The 17,722-nt window shown below is 40.6% G+C and overlaps 1 protein-coding gene across 1 annotated transcript in view; it reads right to left on the bottom strand.

The window, feature by feature from the left end:
* Positions 1–17,722, bottom strand: part of SLC6A11 (solute carrier family 6 member 11) — a 325,430-nt gene that overhangs the window by 123,929 nt on the left and 183,779 nt on the right. The window contains exon 6 of the mRNA XM_073574234.1: positions 12,739–12,871. Within this exon, the coding sequence (XP_073430335.1) occupies positions 12,739–12,871 (133 nt within the window). The remainder of the gene's footprint in view (positions 1–12,738; positions 12,872–17,722) is intronic.

Below are 17,722 nucleotides of genomic sequence, written 5' to 3'. Positions count from 1 at the left end.
GGGGCATCAGCGTACTCAGGACAAATCGCATAATAACTGTGGGGGTATGATTTCTCCTGTTACCCTTGTAAAAATAAAAATTTGGGGGTGAAAAGATCATTTTTGTGGAAAAAAAAATGGATTTCTTATTTTCACGGCTCTACGTTATAAACTTCTGTGAAGCACTTGAAGGTTCAAAGTGCTCACCACACATCTAGATAAGTTCCTTAATGGGTCTAGTTTCCAAAATGGGGTCACTTGTTGGAGTTTTACACTGTTTAGGCACATTAAGGGCTCTCCGAACGCAACATGGCATCCGATCTTAATTCCAGCCAATTCTGCGTTGAAAAAGTCAAACGGTGCTCCATCCCTTGCGAGCTCTGCCGTGTGCTGAAAAAGGGGTTTACCCCCACATATGGGGTATCGGCGTATTCAGGAGAAATTGTACAACAAATTTTGTGGTTGATTTTCTCTTTTAACACTTGTGAAAATAAAAAAAATTGGTTCTGAAGTAATTTTTTTCCAAAAAAAAGTTAAATGTTAATTTTTTCCATCCACATTGCTTTCGTTCCTGTGAAGCACTTAAAGGGTTAATAAACTTCTTGAATGTGGTTTTGAGCACCTTGAGGGGTCTAGTTTTTAGAATGGTGCCACTTTTGGGTATTTTCTGTCATGTACACCCCTCAAAATGACTTTAAATATGATGTGGTCCCTAAAAAAAATGGCTTTGTAAATTTTGTTGTAAAAATGAGAAATCGCTGGTCAACTTTTAACCCTTATAATTTCCTAACAAAAAAAAATTTTGCATCCAAAATTGTGCTGATGTAAAGTAGACATGTGGGAAATGTTATTTATTAAGAAATTTATGTGACACATCTCTCTGATTTAAGGGCATAAAAATTTAAAGTTTTAAAATTGCAAAATTTTAAAATTTTTTGCCATATTTCTGTTTTTTTCATAAATAAACACAAGACTTATCGAAGAAATTTTACCACTAACATGAAGTACAATATGTCACGAAAAAACAATCTCAGAATCAGCAGGATCCATTAAAGTGTTCCAGAGTTATAACCTCATAAAGGGACAGTGGTCAGAATTGTAAAAATTGGCCTGGTCATTAAGCTGCAAACTGGCTCTGTCGCTAAGGGGTTAAATGAAGATATAATACCAAAGAATTTGTGTTTGCAATCATTTACAGGAATAAACTGAGTATTATCTGACAAAATTGCAGGGGTGTCAATACTTTGGGCCACAAGTGTATATAGATGTCTGTCACAAATGCAATTAGTACAGTGTGTGTGCAGCTTACTGTACATGTATTTAATTAATTAATAAAAGATTATTTTTTGGAAAAAAATGGCGTGGGCTCCCGCGCAATTTTTGTAACCAGTAGAGAGAAGGCTGATGGCTGGGGGCCGATATTTATAGCCTGGGAAGGGGGTAATACCAATGGAGCTTCCCAGGCTATTAATATCAGCTCACAACTGTATACTTAGTCTTTACTGGCTATTAAAATTGGGGACCCTAAAAAAATGAATTAGGGTCTCCCTATAATTAATAACCAGCAAAGGCAATGCAGACAGCTGTGGGATGATACTAATAGCCTAGGAAGGGGACATGGATACTGCCCCCAGGCTAAAAACATCAGCTCTTTGCCACCCCAGAAAAGGCACATCTCTAAGATGCACCAATTCTGGCACTCACCCTCGCTTTTCCCACTTGCCCTGTAGAAGTGGCAAGTGTGGTGATAGTTGGGGGAGTTGATATCACCTATGTATTGTCAGGTGACATCAAGCCCAGAGGTTAGCAGTGGAGAGGCGTCAATATGACGCCCCCATTACTATCCTCATAGTCATGTTGCATAAAAACACAGACACCCAGAAAAAAGTCCTTTAATTGAAAGAATGATGCAGACTCCTTTAATAATCTTAATTATACCATACTTATGACCTCCCCCATTCCCCCAATACCCTCATCATCTGCAAAAGAGTTACGAAAAAACAACAAAATTCCTCTCCTTTCCCAGAGATGCTTTCAATCCATTTGTCCCATGACGGGTCTAGTCCTGCTACATATAGATGGCAGGCTGCATTGTGGCATGAAGCTCAGTGTCTCTCTGTGAACTCCTTTACCTATCTGAGAGCACCTGCTCGCGGTGTCATCAGACAGGTCCAGTGAGTTCACAGCAAATGAACTCACTTCACCTTTCTGAAGTCAGTGCGACTGCCGTGGGAAAATTTCCCACGGCGCTTGCACTGGCGTCACATAGGTTAAGTGAGTTCACACTGATAGGTTAATATATCTTATCAGAGTAATCTGCTTCTGTTTTTGCCAAAATTGATCAGTCATTATCAAAATTCTCCACTTTGACCTAAAATCTGTCTTCAGCGTACCCATATTTTCCCACTACTGAGATAGGAGATGGTAGCTGCTACAGATGAGATTCTATGTAGACAGAAGGAGAGAGGAGCTGTAGGCAGAACTCCTCTCTCCTCCTCACCCTCCTATCTAGAATCTTATTTTTTTGGCCTGAGGGCCACATCACAGATTAAACTAACCACATAGTTTGCAATAAAACATCATAATTAACACAATATAGATATCTAGTAGGTGCTGAATTGATTTCATTTTGAGGACAATGACCTACCGGGAGGATAGAGGTCCTCTTATCTCCTCTTCACAACCAGAAAGATAGAAACCTCGTAAACAGCTTTTTCCATGGTAGATTTTGTGAGACCCACACAATCGAGTGTATCCCTTCTACCATAAACTACAAACAATAAGGCAGCTCTATCCTTCATCTACTCTTAACCTAGTTGATGACGTGGTAATAAACATGGCTACACAGTGCATCATTAACAGTTACCCGTCCGTATGGTGTTGCCTGACAATTCTCTACTCCCTAACATGGTGCCGTCACCAGATACTGGCAGACGTTTCTGTGACCAAATAGTTGAGTGTTACACCAAATGACATTGAGGGTCGTATGTGGTCACTCGGCCGCTTGATGTGCACCCCAGGTCAAAATGACCCCTTAGGCTATGTTAATTCAGTACAGCTATTGAAAGCATTACTGATATTATTATTTTTACTTATTAAATCTTGATAATCTGTTTTTCCTGATATGTGAGTATGAGTGGATCTTTTTCCTGTTGCCATAGAATTAAAGAGATCATGAACAGATGGAACACTGTTGCTCATCGCTGATTATAATTATCTCAGCTGGCTCTTCCATAGCTTAATGGGCCACTAATGAACCATTAAGTCAAAAACTGTACTATTAAGGGATAATATCAAGCTGAGCTTGCTTCCAAGGAATTAATATGAACAAATTAAATATACAAAACCAGAAACATAACTTAAAGCTCTTGGGTCTCATTGCAAAATCTGTAATGAAATTTCCCACCGCAGTACCATATACCATTTGTTATACCAATTGCTGCCTATGGGGAAAATAAGCTTTTGGGCTTACTCAGGCATGAAGGTCTAAGTGTAACTGCAATATATACCGGTGCTTCTCAAACTATGAGGATAGCCTCATCAGTGAAACACCACATACAGTATTTCTATGATTGTGAGTTTTTCAAGACTACTGTGGGTGTGAAAGCCACTTTGTCTTGTGCTATGTTTAATTGTCAATTTAGCATAGACCTCCAGCACTATTTATTATAACCCAGACATCACATTGGTCTGTCTGGGGAGGTCCAAACATCATCTTGGTCTATCAAACAAGGTCTAGGAAGAAAAAAGTTTGAAAAGCCGTGCTATACACACTTGAAAAAGTTCTACAGACTTGAACGCATTCATGCTCTACATGCGTGAATTTTGATGTCAGATTTGCACTGACATCTTCATGAAATCAGGATCACGTGGGGACCAAAAAAGACAGACAATGTGGGGAAAATTTGATACACTGTTGATTTTCCAAGTTTTCCCACCTACAAAGAATGGAAAGGTCTGTAATTTTTATTGTAGGTACACTTCAACTGTGAGAGACAGAATCATTGTATGATTTTTACATAATTAATTTACATTTTATTGCATGAAATAAGTATTTGATACAATAGAAAAACAAAACTTAATATTTGGTACAGAAACCTATGTTTGCAATTACAGAGTTCAGACGTTTCCTGTAGTTTTTGACCAAGTCTGCATACAGATCTTCTCTGTATTTTTCAGGTTTCTGGGCTGTGGCTGGGCAACATTAAGATTCAACTCTCTCCAAAGAGGTTAAGGTCTGGTGACTGGCTTGGCCACTACAGAACCTTGAAATGCTTCTTACTGAGCCACTCCTTAGTTGCTCTGGCTGTGTGTTTTGGGTTATTGTCATGCTGGAAGACCCAGCCATGATTCATCTTCAATGCTCTTACTAAGGGAAGGAGGTTGTTGGCCAGAATCTCAAAATCTCGCTATACATGATCCCATCCATCCTCCCTTCAATACGGTGCAGTCATTGTGTCCCCTTTGCAGAAAAGCACCTTCAAAGTATGATGTTTACCCCACCATGCTTGATGGTTGGGACAGTGTTCTTGGGGTTGTACTGACTCTCCTTCTTCCTCCAAACAAGGAGAGTGGAGTTAATATTAAAAAGTTCTATTTGCATCTGACTATATGACCTTCTCCCATTCCTCCTTTAGATCATCCAGATGGTCATTGGTGAACTACAAATGGGCATGGATATGTTCAGGTGTGAGCAGAGGGACTTTGCGTGCCCTCCAGGATTTTAATCCATGATGGTATAGTGTGATACTAATGGTAATGTTTGAGACTGTGGTCCCAACTCTCTTCAGGTCATTGACCATTTCCTCCTGTGTAGTTCTAGGCTGATTCCTGATTTTTCTCAGTATCATCCTCACCCCACAAAGCAAAATCTTGCATAGAGCCCCTGATCTAGGAAGATTGACAGTCAACTTATTTTTCTTCCATTTTCAAATAATTGTGCTAACAGTTGTTGCCTTCTCACCAAGCTGCTTGCCTATTGTCCTGTAGCCCATCCCACCCTTGTGCAGGTCTACAAATTTGTCCCTCATGTCCTTAGACAGCTCTTTGGTCTTGACCATGGTGGAGAGGTTGGAGTGATATTGATTGAGTGTGTGGACAGGTGTCTTTTATACAGGTAACAAGTTCAAATAGGTGCAATTAATACAGGTAATGAGTGTAGAGTAGGAGGCTTCTTATAGAAAAACTAACAGGTCTGTGAGAGTAAGAATTCTTGCTGGTTGGTAGGTGATCAAATACTTACTGCAGTGGGGAAAAAAGTATTTGATACACTGCCGATATATATACTTTGTGGGTTTTCTTTAGAGATTTTGAGATACAAAATTGAGAGAAACCTGCTAAAAACTGACTTCTGACTTCCCAGTAATCAGCATTGCGCTTATCTTTTGCATCTTTCATTTTGTAGGAACATGCAAATAAATTCAAATGAATTGCTAAGAGAAATACCCATGTAGCTTCCCATTAAATTGAATCCTAAAAATAGCATTTTCACAGAACTTTAGCCAATTATAAAAGCACTGTGAAGTGTGAAGGTAAGTGATAATGTTCACGAGAGACTGATATGCATATTTCATGCATTGTGCTTACATAAAGGGGAGAAAAGGCAGACTCACAGAAATAAAACAGATTAATATAACATCTGGGAGCTACAGGTAAAACCTAAAATTGGCTGCAGTACCCAGAATTATCATAACCAATAAATCACACTTGAGACATGATAGATTAACGGGTTTTACAAAAAATAAGAAAGGATCTGGTAATTCCTGTAATGAGACCCCAAATCCTGCTATTACCTTTATTTTTCCTTTTTAGTTCCCCTTCTGTCCCCTGTTGCAATGAATTCTGATATTATTTACATCCTGACCTTTCCACCAGCTCTTCTTTTGTGCCTCTAGTCTACTTTTCCAAAGAGGCAGTGAGGTCTGACTTCTCTGCCACCACTGTAACCACAACCCATCTCACACACTTCTATCTTCAATGCCTGCCAACACCATCTACTAAGTACCATCCTGAGACTCCTACATAGTCTCAAGATGGACAAATTGATACCCACAGTTCCTCATTTTTAAAGTCATTTTCTGGTTTCAGAAAACCCATCTGCCCTCCCTGTCCATGAAAGCTATCTCTGTTGTTGTCTGCAGCTCTGATATCTTGTCGACAGCACGGCAACCGATTAGTGGGCTTAGCGACTCTGAGAGGCTCATGCCATCAACTCAGGCAGAGCCATTGTACTCAGTTACTGGCTGCAGAGTTAATAATGGGATGTTAGTGCTGCAGACAGTTAAGGCCTCGTTATACGCAACGATATTGTGAACGATATCGTTGCAACGTCACCAGTTTGGTGACGTTGCAGCGATGTCGAAACGACATCGTTGCATGCACACATAGCAACGATCAATAATCAGTTGGCTGATCGTTAATCGTTGCCTAATGGCCTGGGCCATAAATCTATCGTTGGTCTCCCGCTTGGCACTGTCACACATCGCTGCGTGTGACAGTGAGAGACCAACGATCAGCGAGCTCCCAGCGCCATATAGCAGATGCTGGGAGCTGGTATCCAGGGTAAACAGCGGGTAACTGAGTGCTGCGCGGAGCTTACTTATCCGCTATTAACCCTGGTTACCAGCGTGCTCGCTGGTCCTGATCACTGGTGAGTCTGCCTATGTGACAGTTCACCAGCGATCAGCTATGTCCCAGCGATCCCATCCACATCGGATCGCTGGTGGGATCGCTGGGACATTGAAGCGTGCAACGGGGCCTTGACAGACACTGTGAGAAGTGACAGAGACTCATTTCTAGACCTAGGCAGGGTGAGTAAAGTGCACTTTATTCTTTAAAACAGTAATCTGTGTACTCGATGCTTTAAATGAATTGTAGCAGGAAGAAAGTAATTGGGGATCATGACTACATGTGAAAGCTTAAGAACGCCATAGAATTTTAACAGCAAATAAATCATAACATTTCTCAAATTCTCATGAGTTTTACAATGTTTTAAAAATCTGTTTGCTTGTAAATCCACATTAAATTTTCAAGATTTAGGCTGGTTTCACATTAGCGCTTTTTAAGCGCACGCACGGCCGGGGGTAGCTCCGCCCCCGAGCCGGCTCTCTGCCCGGCGTGCCCGCCCCTTGCTTGTAGCGCCGCCTCCTAGCACACAGCGGCGCCTGCGATCGGCGCACCCTATCTTTAGCATAGGGTGCGCAGATCGTGCGCAGGCCGTGCGCTAGTTGCGCTTTGACCTGCACTGCGCACTTTTGACGGTGCGCCGTGCGCGCCAAAATCCGAAAAGTTTGATTTTGGCGCGCACGGCGCACCGTCAAAAGTGCGCAGCGAAGGTCAAAGCGCAACTAGCGCACGGCCTGCGCACGATCTGCGCACCCTATGCTAAAGATAGGGGGCGCCGATTGCAGGCGCCGCTGTGCGCTAGGAGGCGGCGCTACAAGCAAGGGGCGGGCACGCCGGGCAGAGAGCCGGCTCGGGGGCGGAGCTACCCCCGGCCGTGCGTGCGCTTAAAAAGCGCTAATGTGAAACCAGCCTAAGTGTCAGGTCTATTGTTTTTGAGTAGTACATGAGTGTGCACATTTGTAATGCTACTATAATGCTGTATATGGAAAGGTTTTAATTGGTTAGCACTCTAAGCCACTCCTTGCAAACAGTGCTTTTAGGAAAAATTTCATTTTTAATGGCTTTTTCTTAATCTTTTGAGTTAAAAAGATTTTGGCTGTCAGTCAATAGGAATAAATTAGGCATCATGCAAACCTTTTTCCTTTTTTTAATGCAGCATGCTGTGGGTTTGGAGTTTTTCAGTTAGTTAGGTATTACGGTATATACTCGACTATAAGCCAAGATTTTCATCCCATTTTTTTAGGCTGAAAGTGCCCCTCTCGGCTTATACTCAAGTCATTGTGTTAGGCGTCGAAGTTCTCCCGCTGCACAGGGGGAGTCTTGAGCCATGTCCTCTGCGGTTTCCCATTCTTCTGCAGCCGCAGGGGCTCCTGCTCAGCAGAGACATCGGTCCCAACATCTTGCCCAGGCTAATGCTAGGTGTGTGGTTGCTCCTCCAGACTCAGCTATTCTACCATGCATGAGTCAGCAGAAAGCAGATGCTCCTGGGACTAAGTCCTGCTTTTCTCCTACTGAGCATACCCGTGGGACGACCTCTCATTGGAGGTCGGAGGTCACATGCTCAGGTCCTGTTGCTGCTCCGATTGGACCACCAGGAAGGTCCTGGAAGCCTGCAACTATAAAAGCTTAGCATGGCTGCACGGCCATGCGCTAATATAGAAAAAGATATAGACCATGTGGAGCGAGTGTTGTATGCATGCATGAATGTCTCTGGTGAATGACTCATAAAGAAACCCCTACCCTTGGTACCCATGTGTTGTGCAGCCTAGCCTGTTAAGCGCCCAGGCTTAGGTGTAGGTAGAGTCAGAGTCAGAGACTGGCATTATTTCTAATGCAAACTGGGCAAAATAACAAGCTTCAGGTTATACTATTATACTGTGTCTTTACTGATTAAAAAGCATATTTGCACCCCGTGTCGGACTGTGGTGCCAAGGGTCCACCAGTAACATTGTATATGGGGTCCCACTGTTTAGTTACAAGCAAAATTGTCATTGCCCTTGTTCACAAATGTACCTTTGTTCTATATAATAATAAACTCGATAGTTTATTAAATCAATGAAGAGATGCTGACTTTGTCTTCACGTATTAAATTCAGTGTATTTATTCAAAGCATTGCTCATGTAGGGGGTTTACTCCTGCACAATGGCCCACCGGGGGATTTACCTGTCTACCAGTGGGCCAGTCCAAGTCTGTTTGTAGCAGAAAATTAAAAAAAAATCAAATAGTTAAATTAGGCTGCACACTATCACTATACTAGCTGAATTTCCAGAATGAGCTTTTAATAATGAAGCAGAAGACACAATTAAAAAATAATTGATATTTCTGGAGGGCAAAATCTTAAAAATAAAATTAAAAAGTAGAACAACAAATCGAAATATTCCACATGGCCCTTTACCTGTCAGCACTTACAGACATTTATTATTATAAAAAATGTAAATGTATTACTATTTTTTTGTGTGAAATTGAACAGGATAAGTCATTGCCATTTCTTTTAACTAGATTTAAATTGGCCTTAACATTGAAGACAACTGCTTCATATTTTTTGCAAAAACCCTATTTAAGGTGGTTTCAAAGAGTTAAAGAAATGAAGGTTATGGCAGGGGATGAGAAGGAATTTAAAAAAACTTTAAAAAATAAAATAAATGTATAAAACGTCCTTACATGTTGATTCCTATTCCACTCCAGCTCTGCTACTGCAGTGGTATCCACCGGTCTTGGAGAGTTGTCCTACAGTGGTTTTATTATTGTAATGTGTAATGTGTTATATACCCTTTGTCAATGTGCAAAGTTAGTTCAGGGATAGCAAGAGTTAACCAGGGGGCCGGCCCAACAAACTGACAGGGAAGGAATTTCCTGTCCCTGCAGCAGAGCCCGAGCAGGCTTGCCTGAGGCCGGACACCCATCATAGCCCAGAGCAGAAAGTACTCCAGTCTTGGGGACACAAGCTGCCAAGGACTGTCAGGCAGTGTGGATGAGTCCTGGTGTTGAGGACTGACCCAGAAGGACTTTTATGGTTCTTGGCCTGGATGGGAGCTGTGGAGACCGTGCCATGTCACTAAGTTGCAGGGACAGAGCCGTAAGCACTGTATTATTCTAGTAAAGTTTTCCTGTTGGAAGAAGAACTGAGGACTGTGGTGTTTTTCCTGCAAGCTCATCCCCAGCAGCTGGAGTACACATAGGATGAAGGTAACTGACCATGCCACAGGACTGGGACTTCACTTGTCTGTTTGTGTGCAAGGGGCTGGGGTGCTCACTTACTGTGTTCTAGCAAACTCTGCCATGACTCCCACCCCGTGCCACCTTGTTACACAGACATGACCAATGCGGCTAAAAACTGCTATCTTGTGCTTTACATGCAGGTGTCTTTGCTGAGGTCAGTGATAAGCTGCAGTGGTCGAATGCACATACACGGCATGTTATTACTAGAAGACAAGACAAGAAGGCCCATAGGAACCAACAAAGTGGCAGCAATGGAGTAGCAACAAATTTAGCAGGTAAGTAATGATTTTTTGAATATTTTATTATAATTCCAACTCCATCTTTTTAATTCCGAAAATTCTTATGAATATTCATGGCGTGTACATAAAGACTTCAAAATCAATGAATAATGCAACTGACTCCTTATATTAAGTCTCAATTAGGTACCAAACTTCAGTACATTCAGCAACAATGAATTTGCAATTTCATCATTTGCCCAGGTTTATCATTGGAATATTTTTATTTAATGAGCTAAGTAATTGATCACACTGTAGTGGAACATCAAGGGCTTGGTTCACTTGTATTTTTCACTTTGACGTCCAATGTATTATATGTGATGGATGCAAGCCACACTGAGGTTGGCTCATCACAAAGTTACAGGGCGGATTGCCTAGCGCTTCCTGAAACATCCCTTACATATTAGAGAAGGGATAGACGGCACTCCTGGTAATCGACTCTGGTGCCCACGTAGGGCTTCAACCCGTAATCCAATAGTAGAAATAAACCTGCAATCAGCTTCCGGGGTTATTGCTGCTACGTCCCTTAAATGGTTTCTGTGAATTTCTATTTACCTAGAATATCTTGAATGGTTTGTAAAAGTGCTAAATAAAACATGAAAGCGGACAAGCAACTAAAATGTAACTGTATAAATACTGTATATCCTAATGAGAGGTCTGGCTGAAGACTGAGTAGAGATGCACATAAATGACATAATAATAATAATAATAATAATAATAATAATAATAATAATAATAATAATTACAGTTATAACATCTACCAAAGATAGAAAAAAAGCAAACAAATAATATTTATCTGTGCAGCAAAAGTAGTGCTATATTGAGTGATAGCCTTGTGGCTCTCGTACCATCAAAAGTTTCTTAATCTGCATGTAAACTATTATATACTGTATATATTTCTATCTATCTGTCTGTCTGTCTATTTATCAATCAATCTATTATCTATCTATTATCTATCTATCTGTCTATCTATCAATCTATATATCTATCTATATATTATCCATCTATTATCTATCTATGATCTATCTATCTATCTATCTATCTATCTATCTATTATCTGTCTGACTGTCTATCTATTATCTATCTATCTATCTCTCATATATCTATCTATCTATCTATCTATCTGTCTATCTATCTATCTTTCAATCAATCTATTATCTATCTATTATCTATCTTTCAATCAATCTATTATCTATCTATCTATCTATTATCTATCTTTCTGTCTATCTATTATCTATCTATAAATCTATCTATCATCTATCTATCTGTCTATCTATCTATTATCTATCTTTCAATCAATCTATTATCTATCTATTATCTATCTTTCAATCAATCTATTATCTATCTATCTATCTATTATCTATCTTTCTGTCTATCTATTATCTATCTATAAATCTATCTATCATCTATCTATCTGACTGTCTATCTATCTATCTATCTATCTATCTATTATCTATCAATCTTCTATCTATCTATCTATCTATCTATCTATCTATCTATCTATCTATCTATTATCTATCAATCTTCTATCTATCTATCTATCTATCATCTATCAATCTTCTATCTATCTATCTATCTATTATCTATCAATCTTCTATCTATCTATTATCTATCTATCTATATATCTATCTATTATCTATCAATCATCTATCTATCTATCTATCTATCTATCTATCTATCTATCTATCTATTATCTATCAATCATCTATCTATCTATCTATCTATCTATCTATCTATCTATCTATCTATCTATCATCTATCTATTATCTATCAATCATCTATCTATCTATCTATCTATCTATCTATCTAGTTTATTTCTTTTCATATTTTTTCAAAACATTTCTCTTAACTTTCTCCTGTCCTTGTTAGACCTCTCTGATCGCTTGTTCTGTACACAGCAGCACCAAGGTCCTGCTGTGTATAGCAAAAATCACGGTCTCCTATGGATGCCAGTTGCAGGCTGGTTTTCATAGAAGTCCAGTAATGACAAACATGGAGATCTTCAGCAGAAATATAAATGCTGTATATGTTCAGCTGATTTGTGGTGAGGAAATATTTGCTGTAGTAAGATACCGTTTACATTACCTATTGTCATCAGAGATACTTCTGATGATGCGCTGTTCCAGTCACTTGACCACCGCAGCCAATCACAGGCCTCAGTGGTCAGGTGTGACATCATTGCATTTGAGCGCAACACAGACCACCCGCAGCTGTAGGCGCTTAATCCACACAACTAGGGCAATTTGAGTATGGCACATTTATCATTGTATCATTTTTTTTAGTTGACGGGCCTTATATCCCCTTAAGTTATTGTAGCATAATATTTTTAGGTTACCGCCTAGTCTTGTCCTTTGGATAAAATACCCTAATCATCTTAAAATCTCAGACCTGGCAAATTATCCCTGTATACTCGAAAACAGCCTTTTTACACTTCTACCACCATTAGCCAAATATTGATTTTAATAATATATTAATAACAAATCTTAATAGTATATGGTCTCACAATTTGGTCTATAAAGATAAAAATAACAGTAAGAGAAATCCCACTGTGAAAAAAAAAATCCAAATGTCTAGGAAAGAAATAAATCTAAAAACCTTTCACAGGATATGTACTAAACAAAGGCGATAATTTGAATCTAACCTTTCCGGTGGATTTTGTCCCTTTCCAAATGCAAAAATAGCAAACAGTCCAGGCAGCGAGAAGACAAAGTGCTAATTCCCAGCGGAGGTCTCCGATGTGTTCAATTCCGTCTGATATGGCTAAAACACGGCGTCTGTAAGAGTAGAATAAAAGTTTGTGAACTTAACGGAAAAATGTAGATAATATTTTAAGAACATCATTTTATTATTAATTACTAATATTACTACAGTGTATGCAAAAACCAACAAATACTGGCTTGCTGTGTCTTAAAATGGTCACTGCCCTTTCAACAAACTTTGCGTGAATCTTGTTTCATAATGCTTCTTTCTTCATTTCACTCATTTATATAGCACCATTAATTCCACAGCAATGTACAGAATGTGGAAAGGAACCCACACAAACACAGGGAGAACATACAAACTCCTTGCAGATGTTGTCCTTGGTGGGATTTGAACCCAGGACCCCAGCGCTGCAATGCTAACCACTGAGCCACCATGCCGCCCCACTTATGAGCCATTTCTTCTCTCCACCCCTGCCTTCTGAACTTATCATTCACTCTTAAAATCAGCTAAAACTCATCTTGTTTAAAAAATGACTATCAGCTTACTGAGGAGTCAGGTTACAGCTGCCCATTGAAGATTATGAACTGGGGAGAAGTAGTTAGTGCTGTGCAGCCCACCTGATCTCATAGTAGGGGCGTCACCAATAGGCTGTAAGCCAGTCACTGCGCATGACACGTATCTGTGTGACTGGCGTCCTATGCAAGATCCATCTGGGTGCTTGTTTAATACTACACAGCCCCCTCCATGAATTGGTAAGATGCTGTTTGCATCAGTATTTAGCACCTTTGCTGCCCCCCCTTTATTATGGGAGTCTGCTGCTTCCTGCTGGTGCATTGGCAATCTGAACTGGTGTTGGTAAGGCTGTATCTTTTTCTGTGATTTTTTTTTACTAGAGAGAAGGAGGAAGGAGCCACAGAGTGAGATAGACGGTGCTGCTGATCCAGTGCTGAATTTACAGGCAACCCACACATTACTGCTATATAATGTTCTCTGTGTTCTTCTATGAGCCTCCTGCTTTTAAGCATGGGCTACATGGAAATAGGAGAGCAGGAATCCTTCATGTCTTTGTGTGCAGTGTATGGGAGACATCAGAGCAGCTAGCCTCCACCCACTAGCTCAGAGACAATTGAAATTCGAGGCAGAGTGGAAGCTTTGCAGAGGAGAAAGCTGGTGAAAATGTAGAATAAAAGTCACAGCTCCAAAAATTGCTATGAACAGTGTAAAGTGTACACACTTAACAGCTGGCATTGTTGTTTCGTGGGAATGTATCATACTTATACTTCACTGGAGATAGCAGTAAGAGCAATATGGCAAATGCGAGATTTTTAACTTACTCCACAACAATTTTTCTATATTTTTAAGCCTCACTAAGAATAAGTCAGGCTATGTGAATGCACACTTGGGAATCATCACACCGTGCGCACTGCACACTGTAAAGACACTCCAGTGCCAGCGGCGGGATCAACGAGCGCATGATCGCAAGTATGTGATTTGCATACATGCAGTCAAGTACCAACTAGATGGGCGCAGCCTGGCTCAATGAAAGTGTATTGACCGAGGCCGGAAACAGTCTAGTTGGAATGTGGCCAAAAGTATGCTCATCACATACTTGCGGTCACATTGCCATCTTGCTCCTGGCGTCAGCCCCAGATATTCTTAACAGCATGTAGTGCACACAATGTGAGGATTCACAAGTCTGCAGTCACATAGAGTGACTGCAGACTTGCACCCTGAGGCCGGAAAATCCCTTTAAATTACACTACCATACAGCTTCCATAGACGTTATGCATAATGATCATATCAGTGAGAGCGTCATTCATATGAGACATATGAGACAGTCACACAACGCCCATAAAATACTGCCATACAGTAATCAAATACAGTACCTATATGCAGTCAATGAAAAATACAATTATGTAGTGTCAAAATAACACCAATATACAGATTAAATTATATAGCATTTAAATATTCATACCGAGACAGTTAGCAGAAGGCAACTAATCGGGTGGCAACCAACGCATTCCTCTACAGCCGGCATCGGCAATGATAAGTGATGCAAGAAGATTCTGACAAGGGCTTGTGTCTGAGGACTGGCAGCACATTAAACATAAGGTGTGAGTGTGCAGCAGGAGGTTATGCAGGCATGACCAATCAGGGTGCACTCACAGAGAACTGGCGGTCACACCCTGAGTGGTCATGCATGCATAACCTCCTGCTGCACACTCACACCTTACACACTGCTAGCCAGAGGAACCTACTGTCCTGCTTGCAGAAACGCTCTTTTCCTCTTAAAGTAACTTTATCTCCAAAAATAAAATATATCAATGTTGTGTTATCCCCTCACAGTAAAAATGTCACCTTTGTGGACCTCATTGAGTAATAATGTCCTGTGTTCTGGCCCCCATGCAGTATTTATGTAACCCTTTGTGGCCCCATATAGTAATAATGTCTCCCATTCTGGAACATTAACAATACCCCCATTCAGGAATAATTCTCTCTTCCATACAGTATAATCTCCCCCTGTATACAGTAATAGCATCTCCCATTCTGGTCCCAATATAATAATGTTCCCCCTTCTGGCTTCCATACAGTAATGATGTTCCTTATTCTGGCCACATAAAGTATAATATCCCCATCTGAGTTTTCCATACAACAATAATGTTCCCCATTCTGGCCCTTATAGAGTAATAACGTCCCTTATTCCGGCCCCAACAGTAATAATGTCTCCATGTAGTAATAATGTCCCCAATTCTGTCCTCCATTCAGTATAATGTCCCAAATTCTGTCTTCCATTCAGTATAATGTCCCCCTGTGTGTCCTCCATACAGTGAAAATGTTTTGCATACTGGATATAGTAATAATGTTCTCCATCGTGGCACTCTTTATATAGCAAATTAAAAAAACAACCATAATACTCACCTGTCCTCACTCTCACAACGAACAGCTTCTTCATTTCTCCTCCATCACCCGGCACAGGTGGTGTAATGTAGTGACGTCATTACTCGGCCCGTAACAGGACTACTGATGCAACTTATAGGCCAGCGGTTTGTGTTGGTATTGAGGTGCAAGGAGTTAGTGGCTCTCTGTTCCACCATACTTTTCAACAGGATGTGCTGCCAAAGACAAACATCCAGTTGAAAATAGCGCTGGCCCTTTCAGGCCTCAAGACTCCCATGTCTGAAATGTTATGACTGGCCACTAGTGATGAGCGAGTATACTCGTTGCTTGGGTTTTCCTGAGCATGCTCGGCTGTCCTCCGAGTATTTTGGCGTGCTCAGAGATTTAGTTTTCGTCGTCTCAGCTACATGATTTGCGACTGCTAGACAGCTTGAATACATGTGTGGAATGCCTGTTTGTTAGGGAATTCCCACATGTATTCAGCCGATCTACAAGTCGCAAATCATGCTGCTTAGACCAGGAAAACAAAATCTCCGAGCACGCCAAAATACTTGGAGGACACCCGAGTTTGCTCAGGAAAACCCGAGCAACGAGTATACTCGCTCTTCACTACTGGCCACATCTTGCTGGCCAGTGCACGGTGTCTCAGTCTGAGAGGACAGATGCCACCCACTGTCATAGAGCTCAGACTGCCACTTTAGGTCACATGCTCATCTTGCAGACTGATAAGACTGGCCATGTGTATGTGTCTATATATTTCTGGGATGTAAATTGCAATCTGCCATGGGTTTTACTAGCATGTTGCAAAAATAAATTGAATTTGCATTGTTAGAAATTGATGTCTGTAGCGAAGGTTGTGTAAAGGCAAAGGGGAATATATCTTTAATTTACGTAGATGTATACTTATACACATCAAGTGAGAAAAAATCCATCATATTGTACATGAGTTTCTGGGTGATGCATATTTTTTTGGATGTTTAGCAATAGAGCAAAAGCCAGTAGACATGCTCACAGCAGAGTTATCCTGAAGTTACATTAATGTTTTAATGCAGTTTGTGTCAGTTCTGATTGAGTTACCATGTTGTGCATCACTGCGTATGGCTCAGAGAGGGGTCACTTAGAACCAAATGTTTCCAGTTCAATCAGCATCATTTTCCTTCTTTTTACTCTCATCTTTGTGAGAAAAGCAAAAAATTCTTTCATTTCTTTACTTCTTCCAGTTTTTTATATTTTTTAATTGAAGCTGTAAACATTTAATATCTATTTCCTTATAATTTATACATAGTACATTCCAATCTTTATAAATGAAAGCAATATTTAAGTAACTAATCTCCCCTTCCAATCTTTGTATAATCCACAGGAGAGAGCGCTGTGGAACGAGAGTAATTTCCTTGAGACAGGGGTTCATGGAGGACCAGAAGGAGACAGTGGATTGTATTTGGTTTACCCATGTACAGTATGTGGTCTGTGTCCAGCAAAGCAGAGATGGGTGCAAGTTGCAGAGAGGCAAAAACAGTAGAAAAGTTTAGAAAAGTCTTGGTGGATGAGAAGAATCAGTGGATGAGCAATCAAGCCTCCAGGCCCCCACCAGTTGTACCCAAGATTCACAAAATATTTGCAGCAGCACAGCCAAGTTGGTTGAACCCTTTTAATTCCCCCAAGAGTAGAGACAAGCACTTGCCGAAAGGCCCAGTCATGCCCCGCAAAAATCTGGTGGACTGAGCAGCATGGTGGATCAGTGGTTAGCATAGTGGGTTTGCAGCGCTGGGGTCTTGGGTTCAAATCCCACCAAAGAGAACATCTGCAAGGAGTTTGTATCTTCTCCCCATTTTTGTGTTGGGTTCCTCCAGGATTCTCCAGTTTCTCATAACACTTCAGAGACATGGTGACATGGATTTAAGATTGTGAGCCCCAAAGGGAACAGTGATGATGATGATGTCTGTGAAATTAAATGTGCTATATAAGTGAGTAAAAAAAACACTAACAACTGGATTAAGATTATTGACTGTTACTCTCGTGTTATT

The sequence above is a fragment of the Dendrobates tinctorius genome, unplaced genomic scaffold (assembly GCF_039654945.1).
Source record: "Dendrobates tinctorius isolate UK_male_01 unplaced genomic scaffold, ASM3965494v1 ptg000038l, whole genome shotgun sequence".
Classification (NCBI taxonomy): domain Eukaryota; kingdom Metazoa; phylum Chordata; class Amphibia; order Anura; family Dendrobatidae; genus Dendrobates; species Dendrobates tinctorius.
Note: the sequence above shows the minus strand (reverse complement) of the source record. Positions and strands in the feature narration are given on the sequence as shown.